The 17775-nt window shown below is 36.0% G+C and overlaps 1 protein-coding gene across 1 annotated transcript in view; it reads left to right on the top strand.

Annotated features, from left to right (window-relative positions):
• drosha (drosha ribonuclease III) overlaps positions 1-17775 on the top strand; it is a 60227-nt gene that overhangs the window by 27559 nt on the left and 14893 nt on the right. Inside the window, exons 14-25 of the mRNA XM_052103591.1 lie at positions 1963-2062; positions 2321-2428; positions 4418-4525; positions 7505-7643; positions 7736-7796; positions 9094-9153; positions 9253-9352; positions 9988-10090; positions 14154-14224; positions 15878-15922; positions 16268-16425; positions 17238-17343. Coding sequence (XP_051959551.1) covers positions 1963-2062; positions 2321-2428; positions 4418-4525; positions 7505-7643; positions 7736-7796; positions 9094-9153; positions 9253-9352; positions 9988-10090; positions 14154-14224; positions 15878-15922; positions 16268-16425; positions 17238-17343 — 1159 coding nt within the window. The remainder of the gene's footprint in view (positions 1-1962; positions 2063-2320; positions 2429-4417; positions 4526-7504; positions 7644-7735; positions 7797-9093; positions 9154-9252; positions 9353-9987; positions 10091-14153; positions 14225-15877; positions 15923-16267; positions 16426-17237; positions 17344-17775) is intronic.

The following is a 17775-nucleotide window of genomic DNA, read 5'->3' as shown; positions in this document are numbered from 1 at the left end:
ACCTCCTCGTGGTCGCTATAATGTGGTTCTCGCTCTCGGTGGGGGGTGTGGTGAGTTGTGCGTGGATGCCGCGGAGAATAGCGTGAAGCCTCCACATACGCTATGTCTCTGCGGTAACACGCTCAACAAGCCACGTGATAAGATGCGCTGACCGACGGTCTCAGATGCACAGGCAACTGAGATTCATCCTCCGCCACCGGATTGAGGTGAGTCACTATGCCAGAGTGCATTGGGAATTGGGCATTTCAAATTGGGAGAAAATATATATATTTTTTAAATTAAACCTGGCGCGTTTTGCATTCACTATCAAAGTTTATATTTGTTTGTTTATATTTTCACGGGAGTTTGACAGCATGTGCATCACAGACAGATTGCTTTACACTCACTCTCTTCCGGACAGGAGCTGGTTGATCAGTGACCCTCAGACTCTGAGTTAAACTGAATGATGCACAAATGTGCCGTTCATTGCATTTATACAGTATATTAGCTTAAAATTCACTTATTTGGGCATTAAAATGTGATTGGAATTTGAATGCCCAATAATCGCGGTTGTTTCAAATAACCGTGGTTAGATCAAATAACCGCGATTAGACAGTTAATTAATAATCGTGACAGGCCTACTCTTAGTAATCCAATAATGTCAGAAAATATTTAAATTATTCAGTAGGCTATCTTTGTTTCAAGTAAAATATATAACTTATCTATAAAAAAAACACTAAAACAATAAAAAAAAAGACATGATAAAATAGTTTTATGCTGCTTACAACAATGAAAAGTATTTTGCCTATGGAGTGAGAATGATAGGCCTTCTTCCATGAAAATGTCTTAATATCTTACACAATTTTGCTTCTCATTTGAATTGTTCTGTGTATTTAAAAAAATAACAATAATTTTAGATAATTTTACTCTAAATTAAGACTGAATAAGAAAATAATTTTTAGCAGTAACATAGGAATAGGTGACATTTACAGTTTGTGTTATCTCATAGCCCATTGTAACACAGTTGAAAGATGGGCAAGGAGGAGGCGAGAACCGGCTTGACGATATAAATCATAGTTTAATGGAAAACTTAAAAGACAACACAAACACACATGACGGACATGTCCGTAATTCTCTCTCTCTCGAACAATCGTCACCGGCCGCCCCTATCCCTCGCGCGCCTCATCAGGCTGATTGGGGACCGGGCGCGCGATATTCCGACCGGCCCCGCCCCCCTCCGCTCCACACCCATGTTCCTAGTTTCTTGTACCGTTAAAGGTGTAGAATCACCAGTGTCTGGATGGCAGTATGTATATGGACAAAAGATGCACATGAGGTTATGCATAGGAAAAACAGGTGTTTTCAACATCATGTATGCGCAATATTCCACTAACTGGGATTTGCAAAGTGAACTGTGCACAGGTTCTGGTGTATGTACAATTTTATAAATCTGAAAACGTTTGTGCATACGCACACTTTTAGGATGAAATTGACGCAGAGTTTTATACATGAGGTCCCTGAAATGCAAATTGAATTCTAATGCAGCTGAGCATTCACCATGTGCTCGTCTGAAAACATTCCAGTTCATTTTGTGATCCCAAGGTTCTTTCCCAATGTTTCATTGAATAGCTTGATGTAATTGATATATCTCTATAAAGTGTCGTTGGAATGCTGAGATCCTCAGCTTGGTGATGAGATTTTATTATCGGTATTTAACAACGTATTTAGCCGATTATTTGTTTATCATATATCTTCTGCTGGACAGCAGAATTTTGTATTTAAACCATTACCATGTTTTGAAAAGTTACCAGCCATCTGTCAATAAATCGTTATTTTGCGCTAAAGCCCATTTTATTTCCATTTGGCTCTTGGCAATTTCATCTTTGCTCGTGTGTAGTTAATTGTGTAGTTTATAAAGATTTAATCAGTAATATAATGGAGCAGATAATGTATTGAAGATTTCTAAAGCTCATTTCATTGCAGGTATCAAAAGTTGTGGAAGAGTTACGTGAAATTGCGCCACCTGCTGGCCAACAGCCCGAAGGTGAAACAGATTGACAAACAGAAATTGACCCAAAGAGAAGTAAGTGTCTGCATTTTTGTGCTTTACATTTACATAGAAATAACCAATGCAACACAGACTTTATTGCATTGGATATATATGGCTTATATATATGGCCATTACATACACTTAGCATGAAGTTCTTTTTCACACAAAAAACTACCACTTTAAGCCTGTGCATTGAGTACTTTGTGAGGGATTTGGATTGATTATTAAACACAGTAAGAATGTTCAGCATCTTAAGAGTGTGAATACCATGTCTGCAACTGTGATTTACAGGAAGCTCTGCAGAAGATCAGGCAGAAAAATACAATGAGACGGGAGGTGACCGTGGAGCTGAGCAGTCAGGGTTTCTGGAAGACCGGCATCCGCTCAGATGTTTGCCAGGTAAGTAAAGCAACCAGAGCAAGAGGGAAATCATGTGATTGATTTGTTGAGCAATTATGGTAGAACACATTGTACATTTGATATGAGTTCACTTGAAAGAGCTCATGTGCATTCACATCTAAACCAGGAAGATATTGTAGGGAAATTTCTCAGATGATGAAAAGTCAGTTGATTCAAACGGTGTGGGGGGAAAAAGATTTGAATGTACATTTACAGCCTAAACATAGCTCTTCAAGAAAAAAAAAAAAAAACTTTCAAAAACCTAACAACGTGCTTGGATAATTGATTTAAGGATACTTGATAGTAGAGCTGCATGATTTGGGCAAAAGGTCATATTGCAATTGCGATTTGAACAGCTATATGATAAACAGAAACCAAGTAAGTGATTCCTTTTGATTCAAATTTGCTAATATTTTGCCCATGCTCCAAGTTAATCCGCAGCGCTTTATATACAACGTGATCAGTGCACGTTAGCTAACGGAACTGAAGTCGGAGCACATCTGTCAGTCCCAGCATGAGACAGACTTGTGTATTGTGCACAGAACTGCTCTATAACCATTAAAAACTATCATAAGCTTTATTCCTGCTCATAGGATGTGTAAAACTAACACAGTACAGACAGGACAGAGCAGCTCACATAAACTTTGAGTGTGCAATTTATTTATCGATTAATATTAGCAAGGTCATATAATGATTTCGATTTTATTTCAATTAATTGTGCATTCCTACCTGATGGAAATTTAATTCAAATACATTTAAATGTGCACTCAGTATTTTCCCCCTCAGTTTATTGGTAACACTTTATTCCATTTATTCCATTCTCTTTGTTCCATTTGCTAACATTAGTTAATTCATTAGGTATCATGAACTAACAATGCCCAATATTTTTAAAAGATATTTATTAATCTTGGTTAATGTTAATTGATCATTTTTTATTCCGTCTGTGCGTGTTTATGTCTACAAATAAAAAAAAAAAGAATTAAGAGGAATAAATGTAAAAAGTATTGTTTATTGCTTTCATGATAATAAATGCAGTTAACTAATGTTAACAATTAAAACCTTATTAAGAAGTGTTGCCCATATGTTAAATTAATTTATAAAAATATATGTTTTGGTCACACCCCTGGATGGTATATATATTTTAAAACGTGTGATATGCAAAATAAAATAAAGAACGTGGAAAACAGCTCTTCTATTAGACAAGCCACTCTGGAAAATGCTGGAATTATGAATGAACATTAACATGTGTTGTTTGTTATTTTAGGATGTTTGATTCGAATGTTATAATTATATGTAGTATGTTTGAATTGCCAAAAACAAATTAAATCATCTAAAATTCAGATATTTGATTTTTCCGGATTATTCCGGAATTCTGTTTTTTTTTTTTTTTTAACCTAAAAATGTGACCCCCTGAATTGTGTAAATATGTTTAAAAAAATAAGAGGTGAAGGGGGGTGTTAATATCTCATTGGGGGTTATTATTTTCTAGAGAATGCCCTATCCTGTGCATTATTGATAAGCACTTGACTCCCAAACAAGCATCATTCAGCCTTCCCTTGGATGGCGCCACTGCTGCATCTGCGTCACACACTGTAAATATTTTGGGATTGAAATGCACAATCCAGAAATAATAATAGCCACGTAATGTGGAAGTGTTGGTATTCCTAAGAATGTGATGTTTGATTTTTATACATAAATGTGGAAAAACTATGTTACGGACCGTTGTGAAAGCAGCATTTGCATGATGAGGGGAAACCATACAGAACGCTTTGAAACCAGCGGACTTTGACCTCTGAGACAACAGTATGATATCCATCAATAGGGGTTGTTCGCTGTGTGGCGCAGTACATTTTCCTGCTTTTTTGTCTTTTGCCGATCACATGCCTGAAAACATTAGAGTTATGTTTGCTAAGGCAAGCATCACTATTACTATTGTTAATACTTGGGATTAGTGTTTGTGCTCAGGATATTTGGGTTTTGCTCCTCCAGCATGCCATGATGCTTCCTGTTCTGACGCACCACATCCGCTACCACCAGTGCTTGATGCACCTGGACAAGCTGATCGGATATATGTTCAAGGAGCGCTGTTTGTTACAGGTGAGAGAATGTCATCAGAGGTAAAGCCTACACTACAGTTATACATTGTAGAATATTGGAATATTAAATATGAACATTGTTTTTGACTTGTCCTGTAAAATGACCTCATAGTCATTGTATCCACAATTCATTTTTGTCCTCCGTAGACAGAATTTGTTTTTAGTCTTTTTCTCTGAGAGAATATATGCCACTGTTTGAAGGCTGGTGTATCTTAAAGAGACGTCCTGGACCAAATGTGTGGGGGTTTGGCCATATTTATTTTTAAATATATAAAAACAAAATGGCTGACATAAAACTGAAATATTCCTATTAAAACAGTTTAAATGCCCAAATTCAAATAAGAGTTTCTAGATACCTTTCTCTATAAGAAAAGATCACAAACAAATGAACCTTCAAAAATAGTTGGCTGGTCAGGCTGATGAGGTGCAGGACAAGCAATATGACTAAAACAGAACATGTCCTGAAAAATGTGACAAAATCCCTCTATAACATGCAAGGGACAGCTGTACTTGTTTCCATCCCTAACTCTGTAAATAGTGTAGAAATGTGCGATAGATTTTGAGGGGTCATTTAATTTATGATCCTATAGACGGAAAGCAATGAAGCTATCTTTGAAATTCTATATATTTTCCCATCTCTTATTAGATATTCTAATATAGATTTAGGTATTCCTATGGCAAGTTTTGAGCCTACTCTTATTACATAATTTTATTTTCTATTACGTGGCGCCTCAACATATTAATATAAAAGTAGACATTATGTATAATATGTGAGCAAAGTGGAAAAATGAAGCTACTCCCCCATTTCTTTTTTTGCTTCACAGAGAAATTCATATATTAATGGATTTAGATTTATATAAAGAGAGATCAGGGAATGAAATTTTTTGAGCTGCACTAAAGATGTATTTTGCATTGAGTTTCTTTTTAAGTTTCTTTTTTTTTTATTTTTTTTACATACTACATATTTGTTTGCAGAAGTGTTGGAAAGACATTTTTCACACTTAACCAACACATTTATGGAGTGATGCTTTTGTGTCATTAATCCACTCTGGCCATGCAATATAAAAACATCTGTAAAAAATATAAATCTATAATAAAGCTAATATAGATGTAGATCGATATTAAAAGCTTAATTGCTCCATAATAACTATAGTTGCAACCAGAATACCATGAACATACAGTATTTCATTTTTAATGGAATAATTCACCATAAAATGATAGTTCTCTTATTATTTACTCACCCTTAAACAGTCTCAAACTCATAAGACTTTCTGCCATGGAACACAAATGAAGATATTTTGATGGAGATATTGTGTCTTTTTGTCCAGACAATGCAAGTGTATGGGGACCAAATTTTCAAGCTCCAAAAAGTGCACAAAGGCTGCATAAAGGTAATCCATAAAACTCCAGCGGTTTAATCCATGTCTTCTGAAGCGATCCAGTCTAAAAACTCTTCAGAAAATATGGATTAAACTACTGGAGCCTTATGGATTACTTCTATGCTGCCTTTAAGTCCTTTGTTGAGCTTGAAGGTTTGGTAGATGGACAATACAGAATGAGTGTGATATTGATTTTATACAAGAGTGAACAACTAAAAAATGCTCTTGTGTGTGAAACTACTTTCTTACACCAAAGGATCTGCTGTTGCAATTTCGAAAGATGCCCCTAATCCTCTTTTACTTATTTGAAAACCACATTTTAGAACTAGTAATGACAGCTTGAGCTGTTTCTAAAAAGTTATTGGAGAACCAAGGATGTGTGTGTGAGAGAGAGACACAGAGAGAGAGCGTGACTGAGCATCTGATTACCTTGCAGTGCTGAATAGTAATGCTACAGCTGTTAGTTTAACTCCTTTCCTCAGCTTTAGTGTGATAGTAATTTGCTATGATCAAAGAGTGATGCTGCCAAATATGCAATCGGAATTATCCTTAGGGTATTTCACTCACTTTCAAGTGTTTTGTTGTCTGAGAGAAAACATGGTGGCAACTGTTGCCATCCTCCATTTTTCTGACGAAGATCTCTGAAGCTTGTCAGAGCAAGCATTGGTAACCAAGTGGGGTGGAGCTGAGCGTCAATTCTCGCACAGATTGACACCATTTGTGAACGTCAGCTCCTCTCACTCATAACACACACAAGATGGTCTTTTGTCACCACCTGCTGGTTTAAATCTTTAATGACACAGGAATGAATGAAAATTTACATCTTTTACACAATAGTTTGGAATGCCACGAACACAAGCGTCTCAGTGCTGATGGTTTGAGGTATCGGCACTCTTGGAACGTCCAATAAGATTCAAGGATAAGAACTAACTTCTGTTTAAATATTTATATGGCACTGCTAATTCATATGTAAACTAGTATGCATACCAAAATATAATACTTTAATCTGTTTCATACTGTAATATAGTAACAAAATAAACCTTTTGTGAGCACATTTAAAACATTTATATATATATATATAAATACAAGTAAAGGACTGTAACATTTAAAGGATGGGCAATGCAGCGTAAAGTTTAATATCAAACTCATTTTATGCTCCCCCCATTTTGCTCTCGCTGATCATCTGATTCAGTGCCGGCCGTGCACCCTCCTTCTCGTCACAAGGGCATATTAAAGGAGAAAACAAGCCCAAAGCATAAAAATGGATTTGTGGATGAATTAAATTTTTCTTAAAAAAAAATAAATAAATATATATATATAGGACAATATTAAAAAAAAAAAATGTATATATATATTTTAATATTGTCCTCCATAAAGAGGTGCAGCCTGTTATTAGTGAACTGTTGACAAATAATTTTAGGTGCTGTAAATACGTTTTTCACCATTTTTATTCACTTATTTTGCATGTCACTTAAATAGGGTTAGGGCTGTATTGTGATGAATTAACTTAAAAAAAAATATATAAATGTTCTCTAGTCTCTCAATTAATATGAGCTCATTAAAAATACACTTTATTTGTGTTTGCTTTTTTTCTGGCTCAGTTGGCAATGACTCACCCCAGTCATCATCTGAACTTTGGGATGAATCCTGATCATGCTCGCAACTCTCTGTCCAACTGTGGGATACGCCAGCCAAAATATGGAGACCGCAAAGTGCATCATATGTACATGAGGAAGAAGGGTTAGCAATTCTCAATTAATTATATGAGATGTCTTAAAAGGAAAATGTAGATGCCCTACTCTGCTGAAATATCTGTCCTTATTTTTTTTTAGGAATCAACACCCTGATCAATATTATGTCACGGCTAGGCCAGGACGACCCATCACCCTCCAGGTTTGTGGGTTTTTATTTAATCACCACTGTAGTGAAGTCGTTTGTTTAACATGACTGTGTAAATTTGGTTTTAATGTATGAAAAAATATACCTTTTGATTAATGATGCGCCAATATGAATATTTTTGGCAGATACCAATTTGAATGAAAACCTAGGCCGATAGCAATACTTTGCAGCTTGCGTAATTTTGTGATCAGATCAATGTTTTACTTATCAAGTATGCTTTAAAAAAAATTCCCAAAAAGGTACAAAATCTATACAATTTTGGGAACAATGAATAATTTCCATTAAATGTGGATTTTAATAGAGCCACAATGAAAGACTATTGATTTGGGGAGAAAATTTTATTTTGCACTTCTTAAAGGAATAGTTCACCCAAAAATGAAAAGTTGCTGATAATTTACTCACCCTCAGGCCATCCAAGATGTATATGACCTTCTTTCTTCATCAGAACAGGATTTAAGATTTTTAGGAAAGCGTCCCATGTTTTTAGTGAATGGACACCAATTTTTGACGGTCCAAAAAGCATATTTAGGCAGCATCAAAGTAATCCACACGACTCCAGCCGATTAAATAATGTCTTCTAAATTGAATTGATATGTTTTTATAAAAAATAATGGTTAATTAAAAATGTATTAACTTTTAAAAAAAATCACTTCCTGTGAACACTCAATGCCTCACGTTGCTGAGAATTAAGAAGTTCTGCTCTGTTTACCACAGAGGAACGTACTTCACGTGAGAGATAGGTTAATTCAAACAGCTACAGAGGCTGTTAAATACTGTTCTGATGAAGAAAGAAGGTCAGATACATCTTGGAAGGCCTGAAGGTGAGTACATTTTCAGCAAATTTTCATTTTTGGGTGAACTATTTCTGTTTTGACATTTCTGAACAATTGAAATCTCATTTCACATTGAGATAGAACATTACAGAAACATATAATGCATATATGTGTTACTTTTACAGATTTCTTTTATTTTTTTTATGAGGTATTTTTTTATATTACACAGAAGAAGAAAAAAGATGATGAACTTTAAACAATGCAATAAATGTCCGTATTTATAAATATATAGTTCTTTCGTATCTGCGTTTTCATGCTTATGACCGATATGTCAGTGGTTTTAGTTTGGTCAATAATTTTTGGCGGACAATACATTGGGGCATCCCTACTTTTGTTTGAATTTTGAATTTGTATGAATGAAAACATTACAGTTTTCAAGAATGTAAAACAGTTATAAAAACTACTACAACCTTTAAAAGAATTGTGTTAGGTAAAGGTGTGATTATTTTCTTTAACAGAATCAATCATAATGAGCGGCTGGAGTTTCTTGGTGATGCAGTTGTTGAGTTCCTGACCAGGTGAGTGAATCACGGTCCGTTTTTAAAGTGTCCTCAAGCTTTTATTTGTTGAACTATTGTAAGTCGTATGTTTTTTTTTTTTTCTTCTTTCTTTTCAAGTGTGCATCTCTACTACCTGTTCCCAAATCTGGAGGAGGGAGGGCTCGCCACATATCGCACAGCAATTGTTCAGAATCAGCACCTTGCTATGCTTGCTAAGGTGACCTTTGTTCTCGATGATGGGTTACATTTCCCTTGTGTCCTTATACTTTATATTAGTGGAAAGAAATGGGAGTTTCATGTAAATGACGTGGCACGATGGCAATTCATATTCAGACAATATGTATGTATTATTTCCTAAATGGCCCCTTTATATTAATTTGCTATTTTTGTGAAGATAATCATTGCACTTAAGATGTGTATACACATCTGTTTTTGTTTATATAACTTGCGATTTTCATGTTCATTTTTCCCACCCAATTATGCCTAAACTTAATGCGTACTTGCATGAAAACTTAACTACTTGGCCATGACCACTGACATAACATTGACATTTTGACATGATGTATGGCATAGCACTGCGCTTAAGACATACCTGTAGCTGTCTTAAAATAGAGCCCTTTGAATCCATGATCCTCATCGTTGAGAATCGGTATAAACCAAAACCACATCTTCACCAATAAAACTACATTAAAAGAGTGACACAGCTAGACAATTCATGTAAGCTTTATCCATTATACATGTAAGTATCTAGTGCAGGATTTGTTATTTGTTCGGATTTGATTTATTATTTTGTATTATTATTTGTTTGGAGTATCGGTAATCACTATCATTGTGATTATTTTGGACCCCCAGAAATTGGAGTTGGATCGGTTCATGTTATATGCTCATGGGCCTGACCTGTGCAGAGAGTCAGACCTCCGACATGCAATGGCAAACTGTTTTGAAGCCCTGATAGGTTAGTGCTCTCTCATATTGTATTCTCTCATTAATTTCCATGCACCATGGTCAAAATATTGAAGTACTGTAGATTCAAAAGCTTACTTTGTGTTTAGAAATGGTGCATTGAACTATTTTAACTCATTATACCCCGAAAGTAAGTTTTCCCAGCTAAATGGCATACAGAACTAATAAGGTGAGTGAATCGCTTGAAATCCTTTTAGATAAAATAAAGTGAAAACGTGTTGATCCATTTAAAGATTCTTGTAAAGACTTAAGCCAATGCTGCTTTTTTGTCACTACAAAATGCACTTTCAACAGTACAGCATTGATTTTGAGTTGGGATGCATATATAAAGTTACTTGTATTAAGCACGCTGAGAAGGGGGCATCTTCACATATTTTTTATATTCATATATACAGTTCAACTCAAGAGTGACTTACACTTAGGTTGAAGTCATTAAAACAAATCTTTTAACCACTCCACAGATTTCATATTAACAAACTATAGTTTTGGCAAGTTGTTTAGGACATCTACTTTGTGCATGACACAAGTCAATTTTCCAACAATTATTTACAGACAGATTGTTTCACATTTAATTGACTATATCACAATTCCAGTGGGTCAGAAGTTTACACTAAGTTAACTGTGCCTTTAAGCAATTAGCCAATTAGCTTATGATAGGCAAATTGGATTCAATTGGAGGTGTACCTATGTATGTATTTAAAGGCCTACCTTCAAACTCTGTGCCTCTTTGCTTGACATCATGGGAAAACCAAAATAAATCAGCCAATACCTCACAAAAAAAAAAAAGAATTGTGGACCTCCACAAGTCTGGTTCATCCTTGGGAGAAATTTCCAAATGCCTGAAGGTACCACGTTCATCTGTACAAACAATATTACTTCAAGAAGAAACACCATGGGAACACTCATCCCTCATACTATTCAGGAAGGAGATGCATTCTGTCTCCTAGAGATGAACGTAGTTTGGTGCGAAAAGTGCAAATCAATCCCAGAATGACAGCAACCTTGTGAAGATGCTGGAGGAAACAGGTAGACATGTATCTATATCCACAGTAAAATTTGTTAAATATCGACATAACCTGAAAGGCTGGTCAGCAAGGAAGAAGCCACTGCTCCCAAACTGCCATAAAAAAAAGCCAGACTACAGTTTGCTAGTGCACTTTGGGACGACTATCTTACTTTTTGGATAAACGTCCTCTGGTCTGATGAAACAAAACTAACTGTTTGGCCATAATTACCATTTTTATGTTTGGAGGAAAAAGGTTGAGGCTTTCAAGCCGAAGAACACCATCCCAACCATGGGGGTGGCAGTATAATGTTGTGGGGGTGCTTTGCTGCAGGAGGGACTGGTGCAATTTACAAAATAGATTGCATCATGAGGAAGGACTATTATGTGGATATATTGAATCTCACGTCTTGATGTTGATTGATGATCTCAAGACATCAGCCAGGAATGTTAAAGCTTGTTGCAAATGGGTCTTCCAAATGAACAATGACCTCAAACATACCTCCAAAGTTGTGACAAAATGACTTAAGGACAACAAAGTCAAGGTATTGGAGTGGCCATCACAAAGCCCTGACCTCAATCTGAAAGTAAATTTGTGGGCAGAACTGAAAAAGCATGTGCAAGCAAGGAGGGACTACAAACCTGACTCCACCAGTTCTGTCTGGAGGAATGGGCCAAAATTCCAGCAACTTATTGTGAGAAGCTTGTGGAAGGCTACCCAAAACATTTGACGTGATTATAATAATGACTGTAATAATAATGATTATAATAATTAAAATAATACAATTCTTTTTCACATACTTTTTTCAGGACATGTTTTGTTCAGTTCTATTGCTTGTTCTTCACCTGCTGAGCCTGAATGTACCCCAATATTTTTGAAAGCTTAGTTGTTTGTGATCTTTTCTTATGGAGAAAGGTATCTGGGCAGCTTTTTAATATTTAACTTTGAGCATTTGTATTGTATATTAAAGAACTTTATTTTTGTGAGAAATTATAATTGTAATTTAAGTGTTATATTGAATCGAGATTATTTCCAATTGTGAACCTCATATTTTATATCAAACCGAATCGTGAGAACCATACCATCCCATACCTAGTATTTAGCGCTGATCACATCTGATCGATAAACCGAAACGCATCTTAATACCAGGTGGAAACGGGGTTCTTGACATCTTAAAAGTACTTCAGTAAAAGAAGCTCATTGGTCACTTAAAGAGAGAATGCAAGACCAGGCCCGGCAACAGAGCAATTTTAATGTAACACGTTGGATACTTTTTCCCCGTTGCTGGAACCATTAACTAAGCGGAGAGTACCGACGGTCAAGTGATTAACGACCTCCTGCTAGCAGATGCTAAAAAGCACACCATCTCTCATTTACTGGCCAGTGATTATGGTAATGATGCTCACATCTGAAAATCCCTGTGTGAAAATCGGCTAGTGTGATGCAGCTGTCAAGAGTTTGGAAGTTTGAGTTGCACAGGTGCCCCGCCTTTTAAATCAAGGCGCATAGCCTGGTTACTGACAAATCTGTTCTCAAGAAAGATTAGTTATTGTGAATCATGCCTCGATACCACCAACAACTTTCACATGCTATAAAAGCATTGCTAAAGACCTGGATGTTCATTTATCCACAGTAAGACAAATTGTCTACAAATGTACAAAATTCAGGACTGTTGCTACTCTTCCTAGGAATTGGTGGACTGCAAAATGTATTCCAAGAGCACAATAGGAAATCCACTACGAAGGAAACCACAGCTCTCCAAAAAAAATAAAATAAAGTTTTGCCCAAGACCACCTAGATGTTTCATAATACTACTGGGAAAATGTTCTATAGAAAAACAGAAGTTTAACTTTCTTTGCAAAAATACACTAACCTGTGTGTGGATGACAAAGGGCACTGCACATCAACACCAAAACCTCATCCCAACTGTGAAGCATGGTGGAGGGAGCATCATGGTTTGGGACTCTTTTGCTGGCTTGGAATGCCTTGCAATCATTGAGGGAACAATTCATTTAAAAGTGTTTCAAAACATTTTACTGGAGAATGAATGGGCAGCAGTCCATGAACTTAAGCTTAAGAGAGGGTGTGTGATGCATGAAGACAATGATTCAAGAGAACACAAGTAAATCAACTAAAGAATAGCTAAAAAAATAAGTACATTTGTATTTTGGAATGGTCAAGTATTAGTCCTTAACCCAATTGAGATGCTGTGGCATGACCTAAAGAGGGCTGTACAACCAATAAAACCCAGAAATATTGATGAACTGAAACAGACGTCACCCGTTTGTTCTCAAAAAAATGTCAGTCGCTCTCCTTTTTTGCCATGAGGAAGATAGATTTGCACATGTTCCTCTTGTGTCGTTGAACTTTCATGTATGTAAAAAGAATGGTCTAGAACGTTTCTTCAACATTGTGCAAATCAAAAAAATGTGCAAGCAGCTACAGCACATGTTTGGTGGAGGTTGTTACTGCTAAAAGAGGATATACACGTTACTAAATTCAATGGTTCACTTACTTTTTCCAACTTGCACTGTGAATGATTACTCAATGTCTTCAATAAAAATGTTAAAAGTACAACTGTTTGTGTGCCATTAGTTTAGTCAAATTGTGTTTGTCTGTAATTGGGATTTAGATGAATGTCAGACCACATTTTATGAGTAATCGTTGCTGAAATCCAGGTAATTCCAAAGGGTTCACAAACTTTTTCTTGCAACTGTACATCCTGTGGCTTTAATTATTTCTAAATTCTGCATTTCAAATCAGAGTTTGTGTAAACTGTACAATCTCCCCAAAAAATCATGTCCTTTTTTATTATGTCTTATTTAATCTTGTTTTTACACAAGATTTATTGCGGCTTTTGCTCCATACTCAACTTTATTTTGTCAATATCACTCATGTATGTTTCTGAGGCCTTAGTTGATGCGTTTTTAGATTTTATTAATATCATGTCTTGCAGTCTCTGGGGGGTTGAATAGTTTCAATTGCAACTGTGTAATGAGACTCAGTACTTTGTGTTAGTCAGGATGCCTTTGCTTTTCTTTTTCCATTCAGGGGCTGTTTACCTGGAAGGTGGGTTAGAAGAAGCCAAGCAGCTGTTTGGTAGACTGCTGTTCAACGGTGAGGTAAGTTTGATTAGTTATTTGCATTTGTATTGTGCTTGTTGGGTTAAACCTGGTTCACATGCCTCTATATTTACACTGGAATTCAAGTTTTCTTATTTTTTTTATGAAATCTGTCCTTCTCATACAACATTAAGTAACACCTTAAGTAAATTTGTTACAATGTCTTTGCAAGCCCATTAAATGCCATAAATTATTGATGCACAAAAACTATGCCAAAATCTCCCATTTTCAGTTTTCAAACAAAAGAGAAAAAAGTCTTGCAGTCATTGCTGAAAATTCAAAGTTACTGTATGAATTAAATATGATAGAAACAATGACATAAAGAAAAAAACACAAACGTACACGACCATTCACTTGTTTTAAAAGAAAACAGGATTCATCGGACCAGGAAACCTTGCTCCAATGGTCCAAGGTCCAGTTTCGATGCTCAATTGTAGGCCCATTGTAGGCACTTTCGGTGGTGTACAGGTGGCCATCATGGTTACTCTGACCAGTCTGCGGCTGCGCAGCCTAATGAACGGCAGGGTGCGATGTACTGTGTGTTGTGACACATTTCTCCCATAACCATCATTACAATTTTCTGACTTGTGCCACAGAAGACATTCTGTCGGTTCGGACCAGACGGGATAGCCTTTATTGCCATTGCGCATTGATGAGCCTTTGGGCACACAGCAACCTCACCGATTTGTGGTTTGTCCCTCCCCAGACCACTGTCTGTAGGTACTCACCACCTCTATTGTTTGTCGACCTTCCAGGTTAGGCCATAGAAATTCATTGATTGAAATATGGAAAACTTTAACCAAAGATATTTCTAAATTCAAATTACACTTCAAATGAAACAAAAAAGCATTTCAAATAACAAAGTGGTAAAAAAAACAAATTATATAACCAACTTCCCCAAATCCAAACATTTACCGTCTCTTAACTCGAGTGAGAGAATTGTTGTGCTTGACCCCCCTCCCCCCCGTTGCTGCCATATCAAATTTGTTTCAGTTCATGTCTGAGTCTAGAGAGTAGGTTATAACCGCTATGGAAAATGTTTCAAACGAGGGTTTGCACAGTCATGGAAATGCTTTTTGCTTTCCAGGCCTACAAATTTAATAGAAAACAAGTTAACACAATGGTTTGGAAAAGTCAAAGTCATGACTACATTTCTATAGTACTAGTGTGTTCTGAATTCTTCAAGTTTGGCGCAATGTTGTTCAGAGCCCATGTAGAATTGTGCCACATGGAGCAGTACGCAATATCTATTGCTGCTTAAACCAAGTCGTTTTTGAAAAGGCGTAGACTATGCTGTGGCGCTTTTTGCACTTCATTCACTCTCACCCCAAGTCTCCAAACATGTTTAAAGCATCTCATGATATATGTTTCTTAATACACCTTATTATGTTTTTTAACATCTTGTAAATAATTGAAACTTCAGTTATAATAAATTGTAATACTTGACCTATTCATAGTTACACCGTAAAGTGTATAGTACATTATAACAAAATCAACATAGAATATATATATATACACACACACATAGTATATATTAGGTAAATGCTGTCGTGTAAAGTAGAAGTGTGTACACATTTAAGAGGCTATATTACACGTCTGTGCAGTTTTATGTCATCTGTCTCATATTCCTTTTATTCCCTATCTGTCTGACAGGACCTGAGGGATGTTTGGCTCAACTATCCACCTCATCCTTTGCAGGTGTGAGAGATTTATAGAGATTCTGTATTACAGTTTGCTGTATTTCTGCTTTAATGGATTTGATTTTGCTTTACTTATTTTTTGAAAACAGTTTTCTCTGAAAATTTATAAATGCAGATTTACATTTTTATTTTTTATTTATCCAGGCATGGTCTTGGCAGTTTTCATGAGATAGTGAAAGCAAAAAGCAATAAAGCAATGTCACATAAGCAAGTGTGCTGTATGCCCATATTTCAGAAAGGCTGTGACTTATCTGTAGCTTTGTGACGTTCATTGTTTAAATATAAAATCTCTGTTCACCAGTATGTATAGTTTATAGATGATGTATGATGTGTTGTGCTGTAGGTGCAGGAGCCTCTGACAGACAGACAGTTGATTGAGTCATCTCCAGTACTGCAGAAACTAACACATTTTGAAGATGACATTGGAGTTCTGTTCACTCATGTACGTCTCCTCGCACGAGCCTTCACCCTGAGAACAGTGGGTTTCAACCACCTCACGCTGTAAGTGCTGCTGTTTGTTTGAACACGTTCTTCTAATGCTCTAAGATATGCAAAATTCTGAATGCCATATTTGGTGGTGTACATATTAAACGCATGTCAGAATCGCTGTTAAAAAGCTGCTCTATTGAGCCAAGTGCATCTTAGTGGAATATTAAAGGAATATTCTGGGTTCAATACAATTTAAGCTGGACAGCATTTGTGCCATATGTAATTACCACAACATTTTTTGACACGTCCCTCCTTTTCTTAAAAAAAAGTAAAAGAATCAAGACAGAAATGTGAAGCTTATTATTTTATAAAAGCACATTCATTCTTCTTTTAAAACTTTTGTATTATAAGAGCTGTAAAGTTATTTAAATCTGCATTTTTAAGGTCATTTTAGGGTTTTAATGTTCAAGGTATTACGTCATCATGGCAACAAAGTTGTAAAACTGAATATAACATTACACAGAAGAGGTTAGTAAGTGATTTTATCACACTAAAATCCTGTTAACACGCATATTGTGACTCTACCCCTGAAACGGTGAGTATTTTAAGATTTACGGATTGGCCCCATTCACTTTTATTGTAAGTGTTTTACTGTAACCCCAATTTTATTTTTTTTAAGAAAACAAAGGACAAGTTGAAATAAATGTTTGTGGTAATTATGCCACATATGCTGACTATTGAGCTTGTATTGAGCCCAGACTTTTTCTATAATGTAAAACAGTTGAATGTAAATAAACGGGACAGAAAAGGGCTAAGTGTCAACATATCAGATGTGTGTATTATGCCTTGCAGTGTAAATGCAGCCAATGTGTGTTTGTCTGCAGTGGCCACAATCAGAGGATGGAGTTCCTGGGTGATTCCATCATGCAGCTGGTGGCGACTGAGTATCTGTTCATTCACTTCCCAGATCATCATGAAGGACACCTCACAGTCAGTATATCACCCATCTCTTCTCAGTTTTATTTTTCAGTCACTCTTGTTTTTTGCCACAAGGAAGATGGAAGTATTTTCCAAATTGATTTCTTCCATAGACGTTTTATCCAATCTTTCATAAAGTTGTAAGCCATGAACAAAACCAACCAGCTCTGAGCTGAATCACAACATCATAAACTTTGTTTTGAGGCAAAAAAGTATTTGAAAATAGGACATGCAGACCAAGGGATAATGCTGTGTACTTGCCATTGATGAACAACCTCGCAGCTCATGGTAGGTCTGTCTTTAAAGGTTGATAAGTTATTGTTGAAAATCAATATATCTATTGGATAAATTAATGGGATTTTTACATCCGGAACCAGACTTTTTCAGCCCTCTTGTTTCTAGACTTCTTTTTCCCATTAATTTTTTTTCCATAGGGGTTTCTTT

Source organism: Xyrauchen texanus, chromosome 33 (genome assembly GCF_025860055.1).
Source record: "Xyrauchen texanus isolate HMW12.3.18 chromosome 33, RBS_HiC_50CHRs, whole genome shotgun sequence".
Classification (NCBI taxonomy): Eukaryota; Metazoa; Chordata; class Actinopteri; order Cypriniformes; family Catostomidae; genus Xyrauchen; species Xyrauchen texanus.
The sequence above is the reverse complement of the archived record's forward strand: the minus strand, read 5'-3'. Positions and strand labels throughout refer to the sequence as shown.